The sequence below is a fragment of the Mesitornis unicolor genome, unplaced genomic scaffold (genome assembly GCF_000695765.1).
Source record: "Mesitornis unicolor isolate BGI_N332 unplaced genomic scaffold, ASM69576v1 scaffold21818, whole genome shotgun sequence".
NCBI classification, from domain to species: Eukaryota; Metazoa; Chordata; class Aves; order Mesitornithiformes; family Mesitornithidae; genus Mesitornis; species Mesitornis unicolor.
Window position 1 is genome coordinate 9,610 of NW_010201434.1, and position 18,850 is coordinate 28,459.

General features: G+C 50.6%; 1 protein-coding gene across 1 annotated transcript in view; it reads left to right on the forward strand.

Annotated features, from left to right (window-relative positions):
* Positions 1-3,254: 3,254 nt before the first annotated feature.
* Positions 3,255-18,850, forward strand: part of CPNE2 (copine II) — a 37,371-nt gene continuing 21,775 nt past the window's right edge. The window contains exons 1-4 of the mRNA XM_010190085.1: positions 3,255-3,445; positions 9,458-9,637; positions 12,724-12,798; positions 15,760-15,831. Of these exons, the coding sequence (XP_010188387.1) occupies positions 3,278-3,445; positions 9,458-9,637; positions 12,724-12,798; positions 15,760-15,831 (495 nt within the window). The 5' untranslated portion in view covers positions 3,255-3,277. The remainder of the gene's footprint in view (positions 3,446-9,457; positions 9,638-12,723; positions 12,799-15,759; positions 15,832-18,850) is intronic.

Consider the following 18,850-nt stretch of genomic DNA (forward strand, 5'->3'; position numbering starts at 1 on the left):
CGTTGCTCTGCGGCTCCCAGATGTTAATCTCAGATATTCTGGCTTCTCTCAGCCAGAGAAACCCCTCACTGCGGGACGCTGTGGACACAAAGCAGCTTGGAGGTGACCAAGTCATAGCAGAAAAAGCACTGATGAAGTGCAAAGATGTGTCCAAATCAGGAGGTCCTGGAAGCTGGAGACCAGAAAGGATCTGGGGACCACGTCCCTCCACTCTGGTCCTGCTCTTGTCTTGTCAGACCTTCATGCTTGTCCCTGAGCCCTCTCATCAGTAGCCTGGCCACATTTCAGTAGGAGACCATGTGTCTGCGTGATCGGCACGAAGCCGGCAGCTGGGATTGCACATTGGGAGAATATCTGTCTGCAGATGCCGAGCGAGTCGCAGGACTTTGTTCAGGGCAGCAAATGTGGGGAGAGGAGAACAAAAAAAAAGGAGACGCTGGAATACAGATGTTGGTGAGCCAGTTCTTTTGGTCCTGGCTCAAATCTGGCCCCGAATTTAAAGCATTCACTGGAGGGTTAAAATGCTGAAGCATGGTGGTGCCTCAGGTGGGAAGCCTCTGAAGTCGGGGGAGGACCCATGGCATCACCATGTGGTGATCACCCTGTCACCAGGGGACCTCCTGCCCCTGCCACCTCTCTGAGTGTTACCCTTTCTGCGGGTGCATAGGGTTTGGGGAGCCAACCTGGGCTGCTTTCATTGAAACAAATTACTCTTTAGCTGAGTCAGCACAGTTACACTCCTCAGGGGTTTACATGGGGTCTGGAGCTGGGGAGGAATGGTTGGAGATGATGGTGGTTTGGGAGAGCCACCCAAATGCCTTTGGTGCCTCCATCCACAGTGAGCTCTGTGCACTTACTGGTCCAGCAGCTCCTCAGTGGAAAAATCATCTTTACTGGGATGGTGGGGAAAGGGGAGGCAATATCCTTCCACCTTTACCATCTTGGGAAGGGGGCAACCGCAGGGTTTTGTGCTTGGCACCTGTGAGATGACATCAGGCTCTCCAGGTTGATACCTGGGGAAGAGGCCAGCATCCTGGTCCCTGATTTTGGGTGCCTGGGTGGGGAATGCGTCCACACAGGGGACATGAGTCCCCCCAGGTCTCTGTCCTCGGGTGGCCCCTGGCCGTGTCTCCTCTTCCCCATGCCTGTTGTGCCCGTGTGCTCCCCAGGGATCACAGCAGGCTGAGCGCAGGGGCTGGGACATGGGCGATGCGCAGAGTGCCGAGAGGATGTTTTGGTGCCTGCCAGCCCTGGGAAAAAGCTTTTTTTCCACTGAGTCATTTGCTGCCTCTGCTTTTTGTGAGACGGTGCCGAGATCTGGGGGAAGGGGAGATGGAAAAACCCAGCCCAGATCTCCCTGCTCTGGCAGGACCAGGTCCACGCCAGCACAGCTGCCCCGTGTTTGCTTTTCAGAGGGAGGGGCAGACAGACAGCAGCATAAATAGAACAGGCACGGCTATTTTGAGACATCAGTTGCATGATCTGTGCATTAAGAGAAAAAGAAATTAAATTAAATCTTTGTTTTAGTAGAAACTGGCAATGTGGCTTGAGAGGAAACTCTGGTGGGGACAGGAGTTTCAAGAGCCATCGCCCAAGTCCTAGGAGTAGATGAGCCATGAGGACTCATGTGTTTCTCCTCAAAGTCGCAGGAGATGGACCGTTGCCCACATGTGCTGCAGATGTGGTGTCACTCTGCTGCAGATGGGGAGTGATGGTGTGAGATGCACTTGGTCCAGGAGAGGGGAGGCAGTGGCCAGGGAAGGGATGTGGCTGCTCTTTTGGTGATGTAGGATGGGGTTTTTCTTCTTCTGGAGGAATTTCTGGGTTCCTATGGAGCTGAAATGATTGCACTGCTCTTGCCCTGAGCAGCATGCTGTGATTAAGATCTTGCATTTACTGTTGGGGGTTAAAATCAGGCTTGTTTCAGGTGACTTGGTGCCAAACAGAGATCTTGGCAGGTAGGGCAGGAGGGCTGTGAGCCCTGGCAGCAGGAGCTGGAGCTGTTTTCTGCTCTGTAATCATCGCAGCTGGGACCAGGCACTCAGAGTGTCCAGCAGTGAGCCTGGAGCTCCCCCTCCCACAGCCATGCTATGATCATCCCATCCCCGTCCCCCATCCCAGTGTGGAGGCTGAGATGCAAGGGAGAAGGGCAGCAGCCCAGCTCCCAGCAGCACAAGGGCTTGTAAATACTCATGCCTGGGCAAACAAATAGTATTGATTGGGATTTCGGTGCCAATCAGCAGCAGATGGCTTAGCAGGCGGAGGAAGGTGATGTCTGAGATTTTCGGATAAAGCCAGGAGCCACTCTTGAAAAAAAGAAGGCAAAAGTATTAAAGCACGTTCTGAAGAGAGCTCTTTCTCCACTAGCAACCCCAGCTGTAAAGGTTTATTAGTATAAATTAGTCTGAAAACTGTTTTTCTTCCCTTTCCACTTCTCTGTTGAAGACCGTTGGTGGTTTTTGCTGAAAAAACTGCCCATCAGAAGGCAGAACTGCCATGTGGGATGGGGTTTTGCACTAATGATGGTACAAAACACATTTATCTCTCTGAAATCACTTTGATAGTGGACTTCTAAGCTCTTCTTATGACAAAAAGTTTTTTATCAGAGCCTTATAAATAATCCTGTGCACCAGGTCATGCAGTGGTTGTGACATCTGCCTTGCTCTCCTGTGAACCAACCAACACTGCTTTTGAATTGCTGCTTGGTGAATTGGGTGGAGATGAGGCTGCACCAGAGCTCAGGGCTGGAGCTGCCATCCACCCCTCTCATCCTCACAGACTCACCTCTTTCCATATGGCAGTTTGGCCCTTGCAGCTTGCGTCCATGGTTTGGGACCATGCAGATGATGACCAGGTTTTATGTTGAAAAATGGTGTGGATGTGTAGTTCCTCCCCGTGGAAAAACCCAGCATGGTGGAAGAAGAGGTTGGGGATCCCTCACTCTCTCAGGGGTTCAAGCAGAAGACATTACCTTTCCTTGAAAATCTGTTATTTATGGAGTAAAACCAGGGCAGGTTGGAGGTGTTCTGCTGGGCTCCCACTCAGGACGTCTACCTGGTGTGGTGGCTATGATGGTGGCCAGGCAGGGCAGATGCTTTGGAGCCAGGAAAGCCTTATAACTTACTGAGTGTAACTCAGAGCATGAAGCTCTGGATGTGGCCTCTCTGGGCCCAACCCACTGGCACCAATGGAGCATCTTCTGCTGTTGCCTTTGCACTGAGGTTTCTCCCCGTTTTCATGTCCCACAGAGTGCCTGAAGCTGCTGCCGCTGGCGTCCATGGCGTACACCGTGACCCCCACGCCGGCGGGGCCTGTCGGCTCCCAGTACTGCGTCTGCAAAGTTGAGTTGTCTGTCTGTGGCCAAAACCTCCTGGACAGGGATGTCACTTCCAAATCCGACCCCTTCTGCGTCCTCTTCATGGAAGTCAACGGGAAGTGGGTGGAGGTAAGTCCTGAAGTTGTGTGATTTTGCTTCCCAGAGGTGGAAGCTCTTCTGGTCCTCCCAAGGCTGTGCACAGCACTGGTGTGTTAATTATTCTGTGTTCTGCAACCAATCCTTGCCCTGTCAGTGCTTTCTCCTTTGTGCTGGGAGTTAGATTTAACTGCTGGTCTCAAAATATTGACCTCTGGCAAGGTACGTGGCAGGCACGAAAGGGTCTTGCCACCTTCAAAGCGGTCCCAGCCCCTTCTCAGTCTGCTGCAAGCTGAGGGGTGCTTCAGATTTGTGTGCTTGAAATGCTGATCCTGTGTGACAGTTAGATGTGAGGTCCCGCTTGCAACGGGGAGTGTTTCTCAGTGGGTCAAGATAAGCTGGTTCTTGGCTCCTGAGTTATGCAGGTCACTGGGTTTTGGGTTTCGCTTGAAGAGTGGCTCTGTCTAGGGACCGGGACTCTGCCGGATGAGGGTCTGGCCGGTCAGTCCAGTGGGAAAGTGCTGTCCAGGGCAGCTCATGCTCTGAACACGTGTGGCCTCCTTCACGAAGCGTATCAAGGTCAACAGTCCTTACGCCGGGCATTTCAGGGACTGGCTGTGGAGAGGGCAGGGCCATGGGACAGGGAGGGAGCCTGTTGACAGCTGTGGACACTAAGGCTGTGCGTTGAGCAGCACACTGACACGCTTACACGGCTGGGGGATGTGTATTTGCTTATTTTTATTTTCCTTGTATGCGCTAAGGAGCTTAGAGCTGTATTAATTTCCTCTGCCTCCCTTCCTCTGCCCACTCCAGCACAAGCTTACTGCAGGGCAAGACCCTGCTGATGAAAGGCTCTTTAAGGACAGGAGAACTTCCCGAGGCTGCACCGTTCCCGGCAGTGGATGAACATGGGATAAATCCGTCCTCTCTGAGATGCAGATGCTGCACAAGGAGCCCTTGTGTGTTGTTTCCTGCCCTCCGCTTCTGCGGGACGAGGCTGCCGCTGACCTAGCTAATGGAGCGCGAGGAAATTGACCCTCAGCAGCTGTCTGAATTATTTCATAGCATAAGTAAAACGTTGGCTTGATCCCAAAAGCTTGCTTCCCAACACACCCACCAACTGGATGTGTACTCCCTTGAAAATCCTTCTCTTGCGGGGTATGCTGTGTCAGGAATTGGGTGTGTGCATGCACCGTGGTTCATCCAGAGGTACCCAAATTGGCTTTGAGCAGCATGACCTTGGTCATCACCAGCAGTGCTGCTGCAACGGCAAGAGGCCTCATTGGCAGATGCACGTCTCAGGCTGGTTTTGCAGTCAGGGTGTGCACAAAGTGGACCAGGAACTCCTAAGGATGGTTTTTGTGGTGCTTTATTGACTGTTCAGCATCTCCCGTTGAGAAGCTTAAGTTGTTGTCTCCTTGTGCGGCAGTCTGTTTGGCAAGATGCGATAAAATTAGTGTCGTGAAACCAAACTCCAGAGTCTGTGCACAAGCATTTAGCTCTGTGCCCAAGGAAAACCTTTTGGCTACAGGGGAAAGACTCTGGGCTAAAATGCCTGGAGGGAAAAAAATGGGGATTTCATTTTATAATTGCAGCTGTAGATAATGTAAGGCCTCTTTTCAGTGTGTCCAGGAGAGAGCAGGTAAGCAGAGCATGGGGGTGTGATGGATGGACACAGACACCAGTGACACAGCACGAAGTGAGCAGCCGAAGGGCATTAAATCATGTAAGCTGACCAAAAATTGTCCCAATTCCTGGGAAGTTAGGTGGTCTTGTTTTCGTATACTTGGACTAGTTGGGCAGCCTTTGGGCGCAAAGGAGCTGGTGAATCAATGGGCATCACTGAAGGTGTCCTGCAGCTGATCTCGCTGTCAGCCGGGAGGGTGTAGGAGCAAACCTCACCTTAGCATGGTCTGCAGTTAATTTGCGCAGCAGCAAATTCTCTCTCCTGGATGAGACTAATGAGCTTTCTAGCCTTGATAGGTGTCATCTCTTTGACCTGATTGCACTTTTCAGGAGTTCCTCTTGTTGTCAGTAAAGTCTCAGTCCAGCAGTTTTGATTGCACAGCTTCTTTTACAATATAAATGTATGGTGTGGTTTGTTTTTAATTTCTTTTCCCTTTCCTCTGCTATTTTTAGCTTGTTTTTAATTGGCACGAGAGGCACTGGATGTCAGCCTCGAGCAGCAGATTGCTCGGAGCTCTGCTGCAGTGGTTTCAGTGGAGGTCAGCGTGTTGTGGCACGTGTTGTGGCATGCTCTCGTGCCATGGAGCTGGCCCTGGTCCACTGGCACACTGCATTGTCCTGCATGGATTATGGGCATGCGGACGTGCCCCTTGCCCTAAGGTGAACCTCTTTCCCATCTGAAAGCCGTGGACTTAATAGCACAGCTGAAATGTAGGGGACAGCAGTGTGAACCCACCCCACCACACTGCCTTGTGTTCTCTACACCAGTTTAGTGACACATCCCGACCATAGACCTGGTTTAGGAGGTGGATCTCCTCCTCCAGGACCAGCCCCAGCCATGCTGGTGCCAGTGTCTGAGCTGGGCTGCGGCACCAGCTGATGCCAACAGAGAGGTTTCTGCTCGCTGTTCTTTCTAGCTGTCACATTTGTTCCCAAATACAATTATTTTGTCTTGCTGAGCTTAATAGGAATTAAAAAATCATTGTGAATCAGCCTTGGAGGGTGTGGGGGAGGGAGGGACAATAAACCACAGGCTGGGAAGTGACATGAAGATGGGCGATGTTTGAATGTTCTGCCAGATGACATCATCTCACAGGAGCCACTAAAGACCTGGCTGGTGATGCCAGGGGGACATGTGTCTCAGCGGTGCCACTGCTCTTGTGCAACCCTGAGTCATCGGCCAGCCACAGAATCACAGAATCACAGAATCTCAGGAGTTGGAAGGGGCCTCGAAAGATCATCCAGTCCAACCCCCCTGCCAGAGCAGGATCACCTAAACTAGGTCACACAGGAATGCGTCCAGGTTGGCCTTGAATGTCTCCAGAGAAGGAGACTCCACAACCTCCCTGGGCAGCCTGTTCAGTGCTCTGTAACCCTCACAGTAAAAAAGTTTTTCATCATGTTCACATGGATCCTCCTATGTTCCAGCTGGCTCCCATTGCCCCTTGTCCTGTCATTGGCTATCACAGAGCAGAGCCTGGCTCCTTCCTCCTGACACTCGCTCTTTACAAATTTATAAACATTAATGAGGTCACCCCTCAGTCTCCTCTTCTCCAAGCTAAAGAAACCCAGCTCCCTCAGCTGCTCCCCGTAAGGGAGATGCTCCACTCCCTCCATCATCCTTGCTTTCTACACCAGCCCCGTGCCTTCTGCACCAGCGTCCCCCAGTGTTGGAGCATCGAGCATCTCCGTGTGCTGGGTGATGCTTGAAGGTCTCTAGCCAACCTCCCTTCAGATGCTGGACGGCTCTCTAGTTGTGTTCATTGAACACAAGAGCTGTGTTTGGAGTTGATTTCTTGGTTTCATACTTGATTTGTAGACTCAAGATCCTTATCCAAACAGAAACCTTTTATTAGGCTGCTTGCCTCTTAAATACCCTTGTGCTTTTTTGCTCCTGGGTGGTGAAGCCACCTCTGCTCTTCCCAGGGAACACAGACCTGCAAGCTCTGGGGAAGGCAGGAGCTGACACCTTGCTTTTCTCCTGGTAGAGGTGGTGTGAAGAGGCCCCGGATGTGATGGTCACTGCCAAGGTGACTGGTGCTCATCAAACCAAGGACCAAACTATGTGCAGCTATCAGCAGGGGCTTCTGATGGTGGTGTGCTTCACACTGACAAATAGGCAGGAGATTAAGCACTCAGTTTAGTCTGGGCGTTGAAGGAAGCCCCATCACTCCAAGTGGCTCGAGGCACATTGGCTGGGATTTTCTTCCCTTTTCCCTGGGCCAGCTCTTCCAGGGCAAAGCTGGAGATGGGACCTCAAGTTATCCCCTTCAAACTGGTGCCTGGGAGAGAGGATTGGTTTCCCTTGGTCCTGGGCTTCCCAGTAGTGCAGAGAACATGAAAAGAGCTAAAATCCTTCTCTGTTGCTTTCACAGTCTCATCTCCTAGGCTTGAAAGGAGATTTGTGTGTGTTGTGCCACCAAAATAAGGTGGAGCTCATGGATACCCACTGCTCCTGGTCCACTGCAACTCTGACCAGGCGTTTTGGGTCCTTCGGTACAGGATGGCAGCAGAGAGGAAGGATCTGCATGAAGCTGCATGGCCCTGGCCAGCTTACAGCCCACTGGTGTTAGGTATTTGATTCCCCAGGGTGCAGCAGGTGGCTATTCTGGGAACGCAGCATTTACTTTAGTCGTTTCTTGGCAATTAAGACAGACTGAGCGACCGACTTAAAAAAAAACCCTGCAATAGTTGGTATATATAGCAAACTCACCACATTTCCACTCAGTCTCTCCCAAACCTGCCTCCTGTGCTGAATGAGTTTTTTGAGACCACGGTATGTGTGTGTTTGGGGTTTTTTTTTCCCTTCATTTTTTGGGGGGACGTTTTTCTGCTCTGCTGTGCTTATTCCTGGCTCCACAGCTCTGGCAGGCATCCTGCTGTCCCACAGCCTGGCACTGCCCGAGGATGCCAGCATGGGGGCTGCCTTCCACAGGGATCTTGCCTGGGACCTGGGATGTTTCCTTACTGGAGGGTTTTACCCCAGGCCATGGTTGTTGGTTTCTTGTCCAGCACACAGGCTGAGCCATCAGCATCCTTTCTGCCTGTTTTGGCTTTATGGCTGCATGTTGGGCTTCAGACTTGCCCTTTCCTGGTGCCTCTTGGGATGGAGAATTACCTGGTGGGAATGGTGGGTCCTGATGTTGGAGTTCAGACCCTCCTTGGCCATTGACTTCCAGAAGTAAATACATCAGCTTTTTTGGCCTTGTTTTCCCAGTTTCTGCCACTTTAGCTATAACTGGAGGTTGCTGTGTCTGTGTAAGCCCATGCTGGGAGCCTGGCTGGTGCTGCCATCCTCCCATCCCTCCTGTGGTCTGAGTTACGGGATCTGGGACTGAAGCTCCATTACCAGAATGCAGCGTCCCTGGATCTCCAGCATGGCTGTCCCTGGGGTTTATTTTTTTTTTGTCTCACACAAGGCTTTCTGTGTCCGCCTATGCCATGCTGTGTGGTAAACCCACACTTCCACCGGCTGCCTGCCAAGTTTGCTCTGCTCTTATCGCCGCTCTTGGCTGCGGGTTGCTGCCGATCGCCGCGGTGCTTACCCCAACAGCGCATTCTCCACGCGCCTTCCCGTTTCCATCACCCTCTCTGCGCTTGCCCTTCCAAGCTGTTGGAGACATAATTTCTTCCAGCCTGCTCGCAGCAGCTCAGGATGACAAAGTCTATTGAAGTCATGTCTTCTGGGCCCTTCCAGCCTCTTGTTTCTCCAAATGCTTGATGAAATCTATGAAAAATGGTCTGCGGTGATTTTTTTTCCTCCATTTTTTTGATTCCATGGAAGGCCAAGAAAGAAGAAACCACGTGAATGTTGTGGTTTGAGGTCTAGAGGGAAATGCTAGAGGGTTGCTGTTCTGGCTTGTGACACTTCTTGTTTTGCTTGTCCTTGCTGTTAGCTGCACAACCTGAAAGAAAGCAGTTTGGCATTGCAACCAGAAGGGTCTGGTTGAGGATCAGGGTTGTGTGAGAGCTTCAGCTCCTGGGAGAACAGGGCTCAGAAGCAAATGAAACAGCTCTGGCTTCAGTGAGCCTTGAGTCAGTGCTGAGCCTTGGCTGTGTGGGCGCTCCTGTCCTGGCTGTTGGCTAGGGTGGGTTCGTGTAGCCCCACGCACCCCGTCCTTGGGGATTCAGCTCCCTGCATGAAGCATGGTTCCTCATTTAGATGGATCCTACCTTGCCTACACTGGGTATCACGGTCTGCATTTAGGGATAGGTCTGCTGAATGCCTGGTGTGCTCTGTCTCTTGTGGTCACTGCAGGGTTTTTGGGTGGCTCTGGCTGAAGTCAGAGGAGAGACATGGCAGTGACAAAGATGCAAGATGCACATGCCTAAATGCCTCTTTACTTTTTTTCTTTGCAGCTTGACAGGACAGAGACGGCCGTGAACAACCTCAACCCAGCTTTCGCCAAGAAGTTCATCGTCGACTACCACTTTGAGGAAGTGCAGAAGCTGAAGTTTGCCCTGTTTGACCAGGACAAGTCGAGCATGCAGCTGTATGAGCATGACTTCCTGGGTGAATTCTCCTGCACACTGGGCATGGTGAGTCCCTGAGGTCCCTGCAGCTCACTGTCCTCCAGCAAAGGGAGCTCAAGTACATCAGCCACAGAGTATGTAGGGATGATTAGAGTTGCTACTCTTATCTACTGTAAAGTCTCTATCTACTGTAAAGTCTCCTGGGTTATTTCTGGCAAAACCAATTTAATTTTCTTGTCACACTTCAACTGTTGAGGTTGAACTGTTCCACGTTAAGGCTGTTGGCTACTAAAGTGGCCATAGTGTGGGCTGCTACTGGTGCCTGCAGAGAGACATCAGCTGGAAGCTTTTGGAGGTACTCATATCTCACATGGGTTCTAGTAAAAGCCCTGATATCCAGCCTGGATTTGGACTTGGGAAACTTCCAGATGTTTGAAGTTAGGATGCACTGTGGTCTACCTTTCTATCTCAGTTTTGGTTTTCTGTGGTTTATTTTTATGAAAGCTTGGTCTATTGCTGTTATATAGTGAATGCTTTCTCCTACTTTAGCATGTTACAGGAATGTGTCTTCTGCTCTTCCTGTGGAAAAGCTTTCGGGACACAATGTGATTTATAAACCTTTGGAAGGTCTTTGTGTTCATGAGCCCAGACCCTGTTAGAAGTTGGCAGCTGCATTCGCCAAACATCTTTGTCCTCTGAACTTGCTCTGACTCAGAGGCAGGGAATGAGGGGCATTTTTTCCATTCCTCTGCAGCATCTGGCTGCTCAGGGCTGCTGTGGTATCTGGCACAAGTGTAGGGGCTGGGAGAAAATGTCTCTGCTGTGGTCAGAGCTGGGAACCAGGGGGAAGCAGACACTGTAATGGGTTTGTCGGCATGGACAGCCAGCCCAAGGTGTTCAGGGAAGCTCATGAATGCAATTGCTTTATTACACAGGCTGCAATATGGCACTGCTCATGGCAAGGGGGGCTGAGTGACCTTACTATTGCCAACTCAAGAGCTTGATATGTTAGAAAAGCACTGATGCTTACAGAGGTTGAAGTATAACATCTGGGTTTTTGGGAGTGCTCTGTGATGACCTAATTCTGCTTCTGCAGAAGTTAAGAGACAGAGCAAGCAACAGCCCAGGCCGGTGTTCAGTGATTCAAACCCATCCTTTACTGTTCATTCTCCTGTTGCTGAAACACAGCCACCTCTGGTGTGGGACAGCTCAGCGAGGCTCATTGTGAAGGTCGTGGTCTGGATAGAAGCTGTGAGCAGAGAATTTATGGACATAAGAAAACAGAGCTGAAACCTTGCTGTTCCTAAATGTGGCTCTGCAGAAGTCCAGGGCTCAGCAGATTCATGCTGGAGAGGGATGTTATCTGTATGCACAGTGGAGGAAGGTGGAAGAGTCTGATCTATCTCCTCCTGCATGTTGAGTCTCCCAGAAGACCCCAACCCTTCCTGGTGCTTTGAGAGGTGATTAGCTCAGAGCATGGGACTGGACAGACCATCCTGGGGCTGTGGTAATGGTAGGAAAGGGCAGCTCTTGGCAGGTCTCACAGCCAAGATGCGTGCTCATGGAGTAGCCATGGTGGCTGATAGGCATGGCATAACTGTCTACAGTGTCTTCAGGCACAGCTGGTGGGCTTAGTCCGTCAGAAAGAGAGCTCTGAGTTTCTGTAATGTCATACAAGTATTTACACACATGTGCAAGGGTGAAAGAGGGGGTTTGTGTGTTTTCTGGTGGCTGGATTTTGTCTGGTGAGATGTTTCCATAAGCCTGCCTGGTTTGAGGCACGAGCAGCTCTTAGAAGGGAAGGAGAGCAGCCGTGGGCAGCAACAAATGCACAGCGAGCATCTGACTTCTCAGTTTCAGGTTTGCATCGGAGCTCTGTCGGATCAGCCAGATTGTTTTATTGCTGCTAATTAGGCCTGTGGTGAGATTTAAAAGGATGGTTGGATCATTTGCGGGCCTATAATGGCCTCTGTGGCCAAACAAGAAGTAACAGGGATCCGATTGCAGGCTGGAAGTGCCCGTGGTTTCTGCTAGCCTGGGTTTCAAGGAGATTTCGCCTCTCTGTACAGTGTGGCACAAACATCTGGTTATGCTGGCTGCTGATTCCTACGCATTTATGGATCAAAAGCACCAGGACATGGCTGGCTCACCACAATGGGAAAAGGTTTTTGCCTTCAAACTACAAGAATCATAAGGATCATAGGATGGTTTGGGTTGAAAAGGACCTTTAAAGGCTATCCAGTCCAATCTCCCTGCCATGGGCAGGGACATCCTCAACCAGATCAGGTTGCTCAGAGGCCCATCCAAACTGACCTTGAATGTTTCCAGGGACGGAGCATCTACCACTGCTCTGGACAACCTGTGCCAGTGTTTCACCACTGTCATTGTAAAAAACTTCTTCCTTCTATCCAGTCTGAATCTACCCCCTTTTAGCTTAAAACTGTTACCACTTGTCCTATTGCTACAGGCCCTACTAAAAAGTCTGTCCCCATCTTTCTTATAAGCCCCCATTAAGCACTGAAAGGCTGCACTAAGGTCTCCCTGGAGGGAAGAGAACATTTCTGGGGAGAAATCCAAGCGTGGCTGGGTCACCTTGATGGCAGAAGCAACACGTTAAGCAATTTAATGAGGTTTTTTTATGGTTATTATTATTTGGGGGTGCTGGCCCCTGTGCCTTGCTCAGTGGCAGCTGTGCCAGGGATCCAGAGTGATGCTGGGGGAGAGCATCTGCCTTGTAATCAGGATCGTCCCATGGAAACATGGCCTGAAAGCAAGTTGCTGGCAGGGGTCATGTTAGAAGTACTTAAAATGGGGTTTGAAAGGTTGTGATTTTGCTGGGAACAGATCATGGTAACTCCATCTGTGCGAGGTCCTACTGACCTGCTCCACGCCAAGAGCTGGTCCCTAGGCTCAACGGGAGGTGATGGTTCAGCATCTTGTGCCATCACTGCTCAGCCGCTGCCCTGCGCCCCACGGACTCAGGTGATGGTGGTGATAATCACGGTATTGCGGTCATCCCTGAGTGCGATGTCTGTCTTCTACAGTTGTGAGTGCTTAATCTGAATTAACTAACATGAGCAATGATCAGTTGCTTATGAGTCTGCTTTTCATCACTTGTACAATCATGGCTTTATTTTATTTGGCTTCTCTAGATTGTCTCCAGCAAGAAAATAACAAGGACTCTCCTTCTGGGGAATGGCAAGCCGGCTGGGAAGGGGATGATAACGGTACGGTTACTCCTTTACATTACCTACTGCATGTGTAAAGGTGGATCATAACCTGGGGTCCATGCAGGACACTCATCTGGTGTCCAGGAGATCGGGGTTTAACTCACCCTTTACATCCCATTTTCCTGCCCACTTTGATCTCTTTGGAGGACAGTTTATATGGGACAGGGACCGCCTTGCCCAGTGGCTGCCTGGTGCCCAGTGCTTTGAGTCTTCAACCTCTGCTTTGGCCTCTGAATTAAGAAAAAACAACTCAATTTGGAGCAGTACAAAGTAAACCTGTGCTGCTGCTGGTTGTTATCTGGTACAAGGCGCCTGCCCAGCCCTCCCTGGGGCAGCGGGGGGTCAGAGGGATGGTTTATTGCCAGCCAGGGGTGGTTTTGTTTGTTGGATAAGGATGGGAGCTGAGCCGTAGCAACAACTCTCATAGCAACAGCTGCTGCTCCCGATGCAGACCCCTTCGGGCAGTGGCCTTCCCGCTGCGGATCTCTTTAGCGATGGGTTTTTTTAAAAAAGAAAAGACTAAATTTAGACACATTTCCCTCCTCCCATATCTCCCAGCTTTTTTGGATTTCTTCTGTGTTACGGGTTTTATGAGATGTGCAGCCGAGCAGCAAAGGTGTGGAAGAAAAAGCCAGCAAGGAGTTAAACTTGCATCAGGTTTAAAAGTACTGGAGGGTTTAAAAGCCCAGGGCCTGCAAGAGCATCTCCATCGCTGTTTGCTCTAGAGGCTGGGAAGATGCTGCCAGCTTTTCTCTCTTAATTGCTGCAGTCTTTAAATGCGAGAGGAAAAGCCGCAGTGAAGTTCAGAAGTGGTGCCTTGATGCCATCCCCAAGTAACAGGCTCTCTGCACTCCATCCAATGCTTCCGTGGGGAGAGCTGGACCAGAGGAAAGGTTTCCAGTCAGGTTCAAAGCTTACGTACTTTAAAAAAAGGAAGGTCCCAATCTGTCACTGACGTGTCATTAAAAATCAAAGGGTCTGAGACGTCTGCTTCATTTTGTACCATTGGTGCAATTTTGTGATCTGTTTTTTTTCTTTGTCCTGGCTTGGTGATGACAACAGAGTCACACGTGGTGGGCACCTTTCCTCTGCTTGGCACAGCACTGGAGCTTGGCTATGGACATGAACCAAAAAGCAGGCTTCTGCTTTGGATTCACTCATATCAAACATGGAGTTTGGACCCAAACCTTGTTTTCTTCACCCCCATCACCTTCAATTTTGCCCAAGTATCATTTTCTTAGCAGAGATTCCAGAAGGGTGAATGCATCAGAAGAACCTTGGCTGGATGGACAGGATCGTGTGGGCGTCCCTAGGTTTGAGGAGACGGGGAAAATCCCAAAGCAAGCCACTGTGTTTGTAGAAATCAACCCTGAGATCTTGCCTCATGCCTCTGCCAGGCAGAGTGGTGGGGCTGTTGTTATTGCCCATGCTGGTCAAGAGAAGATGCCACTAGCAGCCTGTGGCAGTGTGGCACAAGGATGTGCTTGTCTGCATTTTATGTAGCCTCCAGTGAGCCTTAAAATGCTTTGCACCAACTGGGCGTGCTTTTGTGGGGATCAGCAAAGGATAAATTTCATCCACTTCCCTACAGCTCCTCTTCCTCACATTGGGTTTGGTGACCATGAGCGCCCGGCGAGGATTAGGTGGAAGAGAAAACTGATGCCATGACCTTGCAATGGGGAACTTCTGACTTCATGGCTATATGGGGCAGAGGAGGAAATTTGGATTTGTATGTGATGAACATATCCTCTGTGGACCAAAGAGCGGTGTCCTCCATGGAAATGAGTTGTTGGGGAGCTCATCCCTTTGCCCAGCTACCCAGGCAGATTCAAAAGCTGCATCTCTGCCTCCTCCTTTCTGCAAACTCCCCGCTCTCCTAAGTGCCAATAACCCTCTGATTGCTTGTTCTGCAGAAAATTGTTCCCTTGATTTCTGCAAGTTTTTCTAAAAGCCTTGCTGTAATTACACTGCGTTATCTCCAGTGAAGGACAGCTTCCTTGTGACAGCCAGCGAACGGCCACACTTGGGAGCACCACGTGGGAGGAAAATGTCCCTGTCGTGTTCCCGGGCGTGCCAGTGCCAGCTCCTGCCCAAGGAGGATGCTGTGGCTGGGGGTGCCAGGGGACGGCTCAGCCCACCCCAGGGAGCGGAGGAGGGAGAGGTGGGGAGCAGATGCTTGGGCAGGACACAGCCTTGATGAAAAAAATACAAGTGATTCAGAAAACGGCTGGTAACAGAAGTGAATAAGTGTGGGATTTTTTTTGTTATAAACATTCTCTTTCTTAAAATACCAAGAGACTCATTAGACCGCATTCCAGACAAAACCGGCCCACTGGTGGTTGGCAGCTGAAGCCCTTCTGGAGCATATGTGAATAAAGTTTCAAACTGAAGTAATCTGCCTGCACTCCTGCCTGCTGTAGCTCCTCAGGAGCAACAGTGGCATTTTCATCCTTGGGTCCGTCTTGTTGGGTGATCATGCAGAGACGTGGCTTGGGTCCTTGGTGCTTCTGGCATCTCCCGCAAAGGATGGAGCAGATGCTTTTTGCCATGCCTGGCAGGGGACATGGAGGATGAGGTAGCACGTCTTACTGGCAAGGCTTTTGATGACTCCTACTTTCTCTCAGCTTGGTCCTTGAAGGCTTCTCCAGGTGCTGAATGAGCCCTGGTGCAAAAAAGCCACATGAGACCCAAGAAAGGGGATGAGTTTGTTACCAGAAGCATCATTTTAGACCTGTTGGCATGGGGGAAGGAGGCTGCTTGGGGTGTCCTGGCACCTCATTCTCCCTTCAGGTTGTCCACTCAAGAGATTTAACTGTACCTGTTGATTCCCAGCCCTGCAAATAAATGTGTTTCACATGCACCTAGCCCCAGCAATGAGGCTGTGGAAGTCAGTGGGTATTCTGAGGGCTCACTTACTTTTTGTGCTGAAAATGAGCACATCTTTCCCTTCCCTTTCAGATAGCTGCCCAAGAGCTCTCAGATAACAGGGTGATTACTCTGAGCATGGCTGGCAGAAAACTGGATAAAAAGGTGAGTGGGGTCATGTCTGGGGTTAAACTTCTGTCCTTTGCAGGCTAAGGGGTCAAAAGAAATACCTGCTTTTGGGTAAAGGAGCGACAGAAAATAGTCCTACTGTAGAAAACATTAGGGCGAGACTGGGGAGTTCAAGTCCTGACTGCTAGGTGCGCCTATGCCTCAGTTTCCCTATTGCCATGGTATTGCTTTCTTCGTTACACGTGTTGAGATGGAGAGATTACGTGTGGCACAGGTTCTGTGTACTAGCATGGCTTAAAGACACCAGATGTACTGCTGTTTGACAATGTCTCCTGACAGAGCTGGTGGTTTTGATGTCCCTTGAACTCATATCTCAGAAGTGCTGAGAGCTCCTGGCTCGTTGCCTTCAGCCCCTTTGGAAACGGTGTGCACATCTGCTGGTGTGTCAGACAGCAGGGCCCGTCTTTTCCGAGCAAGAAGCGTTGACCTCACAGAGGCTGCACGGGTTTTGCCTTGGATGTGATACATAGGAAACTGTGAGCCTTTCTGAACAAAGGCATCTGACCTTATTTACCAGGCAACCAGAGCTATTCCTCTTAAACCAGTGCTGTTGCTAAGCGATCGGTGGGACCATGGGTTTCTTCCTTCCTCCTAGTCTCTCTGGCGCTTGCGTTATTGGCAGGATGGCCCTCAGTTCCAAAGCAGGGTAAAGCAAGCATCCAGCAGAAGGGTATTTGCTGGGGCAGAAGATGTGGTTTGTTCAGTCCTATTCTCTAGGATGTCCCCATCCATCTGGGATAGGTGCCTGGTTTATCCAAGTGTTTTTCCAGACTATTGGGAACGGCTGTTTTTTCGCTCATCTGCTTACCCTGCCTAGTGCAAGGAGCCAAATGCCCCAAATAACTCAATTTCATGAATGGGCTGGAAGATGTCCTCAAGCTGGTGTGGCTTCCTCTGAGACGTGGCTGAGGGTCAATCCCATGCTCGTCAATGAAGACATCCCTAAAGGCAACAATTTTCTTCAGGTACCCCAGGAAAAAGCCTCTCCTCCCTTGCAAAGCAAGGGATGGGATTTCAGTGGCGTTGGTGCCCTTCCTTCGTGCTTCAGGGTCCCTTTGCAGCCATGACCATTGGGAAAAGCAGGACCAAGGACTCGGGTCCTCTCCACAGCACTGGTACCTCAGGCATTCATCCACTTGTATTGACAACTTCATTGGTGGCATCACTTGCTCCATGGACAGGAGTTGCCTTTCTAACCTGGTTTGCAACCAAGTTCCTCTACCAGCTTATGCAAATGGGACATTTTTTGAAATTCTTCAACTAGGACATGATGCCTGTGGGTCTGCTGCTTTTCAGAGCCACAGTCAAGGCATGAAAATTCAGCATCTACCTGCTTACGCTGGGATAAGGACTGTGAGTAACCCTGTGCTTTCTGGGTCTCCTTCAGTTTATCAGTAGATGTCAGTAGAAAGCCTGGGGGGTAAAACCATCCTGCACCACACAGCACAGAGCCGAGGAGCATGTCTGGAGACTTGGACATCATGTGTAGGGACTGGATCTCACAGGATTTCGTGGAATTGTCTTGCTGCACACACCGAGCCGAAGCTGCGAGCACCCCTTACCTTCAGCAGTGCCGCAAGGCCAGCCTGGAGCTGTGTTCAGCCCCAGGCAGCTCCTTCTGCTGTGAGCACCTTGAGGCCAGGACATAATCAGGCCACGGGCAGGTCTTCCCCCTCTTCACACATCCACAGTTTCTCCACTGGCAGCTCACTACCTTGCTTCAGATGCTGAAGCTGCACAGCAAGAGCAGGTCAACGGCGGAACTAGCCTCAGGCTCTTGTACCTTATGTCAGATCAGCTCTTGAGAGAGTTGTTTTAAGAAAAAATAACTTACAGAAGAGGTATTTTCACCCAGGATCAGCCCTGGCAGACTCAGCCCTGGAGCCATGTGTGCCACTGCAGCTGCTGGGACAGCAGGAGAGCAAGTGCTGCAGGCTCGGTGCTGGAAGCCATGGTCTGGGGAGCTGCTTCTGCTGAAAGTGCCACCTCTGCCCTCCTTGCCTGTGGTGTATGAGGACTATTTTGGATTATTTAGATGCTTGGACCGGTTTGCAGGTGGATCTGGTCTGCTGACCTCCTTTGGTTCCTCAGTTCCTATCCCCTGCCAGGCTTGCAAGGGTAAGATGTTTGTGGGTTTGATGTTTTAAAATAGCAGCCCATGATCCTGTGGCTTTGAGGCATCTCCAGCCCTGCTTTGGATGGAGCAAGGCTGACGGGACTTGCAAATCCTGCATGGGATGGCAGCAGGCATTCTCTAAAGCTCACCAGAGCCAGTGCCTCCACCAACACACGCTGTGTTGGCGCTGATGAAACCATGTTGGGTTAAGCCAGCGTAGGCAGGGTCAGGTCCTCACCACCACTGGTACTTTAGTCCATCAGTGAAGCTCGAAAGCACCGAGCAGTGATCAGGAGCAGAGCTGTGCCATAGCGGTAACCCTACAGAAAGGATGCCTTGGTTTTCTTTCTCACAAACGTGAAAAAGGGTAAGGAGAAAAATAGCCTCATCTCACCAGAGCGCGTCCCTGCAAGCCTTTATGGTCTGCCCTTCTGGCAGAAGAGTTTTGACTGAAGCAGGTTATAGTTTCTCCAAGCCAGAGCACTTTGAAGTGATTTACTTTTCCAGCTGGCTTTGGAAACAGGATTTGGATAGACATGGTAATGGGTTTTCTGCTGGGGCATCACTACCTCCTGTGTCCATCCCAGCTGCCACCTCCGGGCTTGGCTGTGAACAGAGGCTCCTGGGGCATCCATGCTTCCTCCTCCACTGCCAGCCCCCTGCATCCCCACCACATCATTTGGAAGCCCAAAAAGCTCCTGTTCCAACGTGTAAGAAGTTCCTCCAGCTCTTCATGGGACTCCAGCAGCCACCTCCCTGTGGGAGGAAAACCCAGCTAAAACGGTTGAGTTCCCAGTAAATCATCTGGAATATTTTGGGCTTGGTTTCTCATCTGCCACATCTCAGTTTTTCTGAATGGCAATGAAGCTCTGCTTAGAA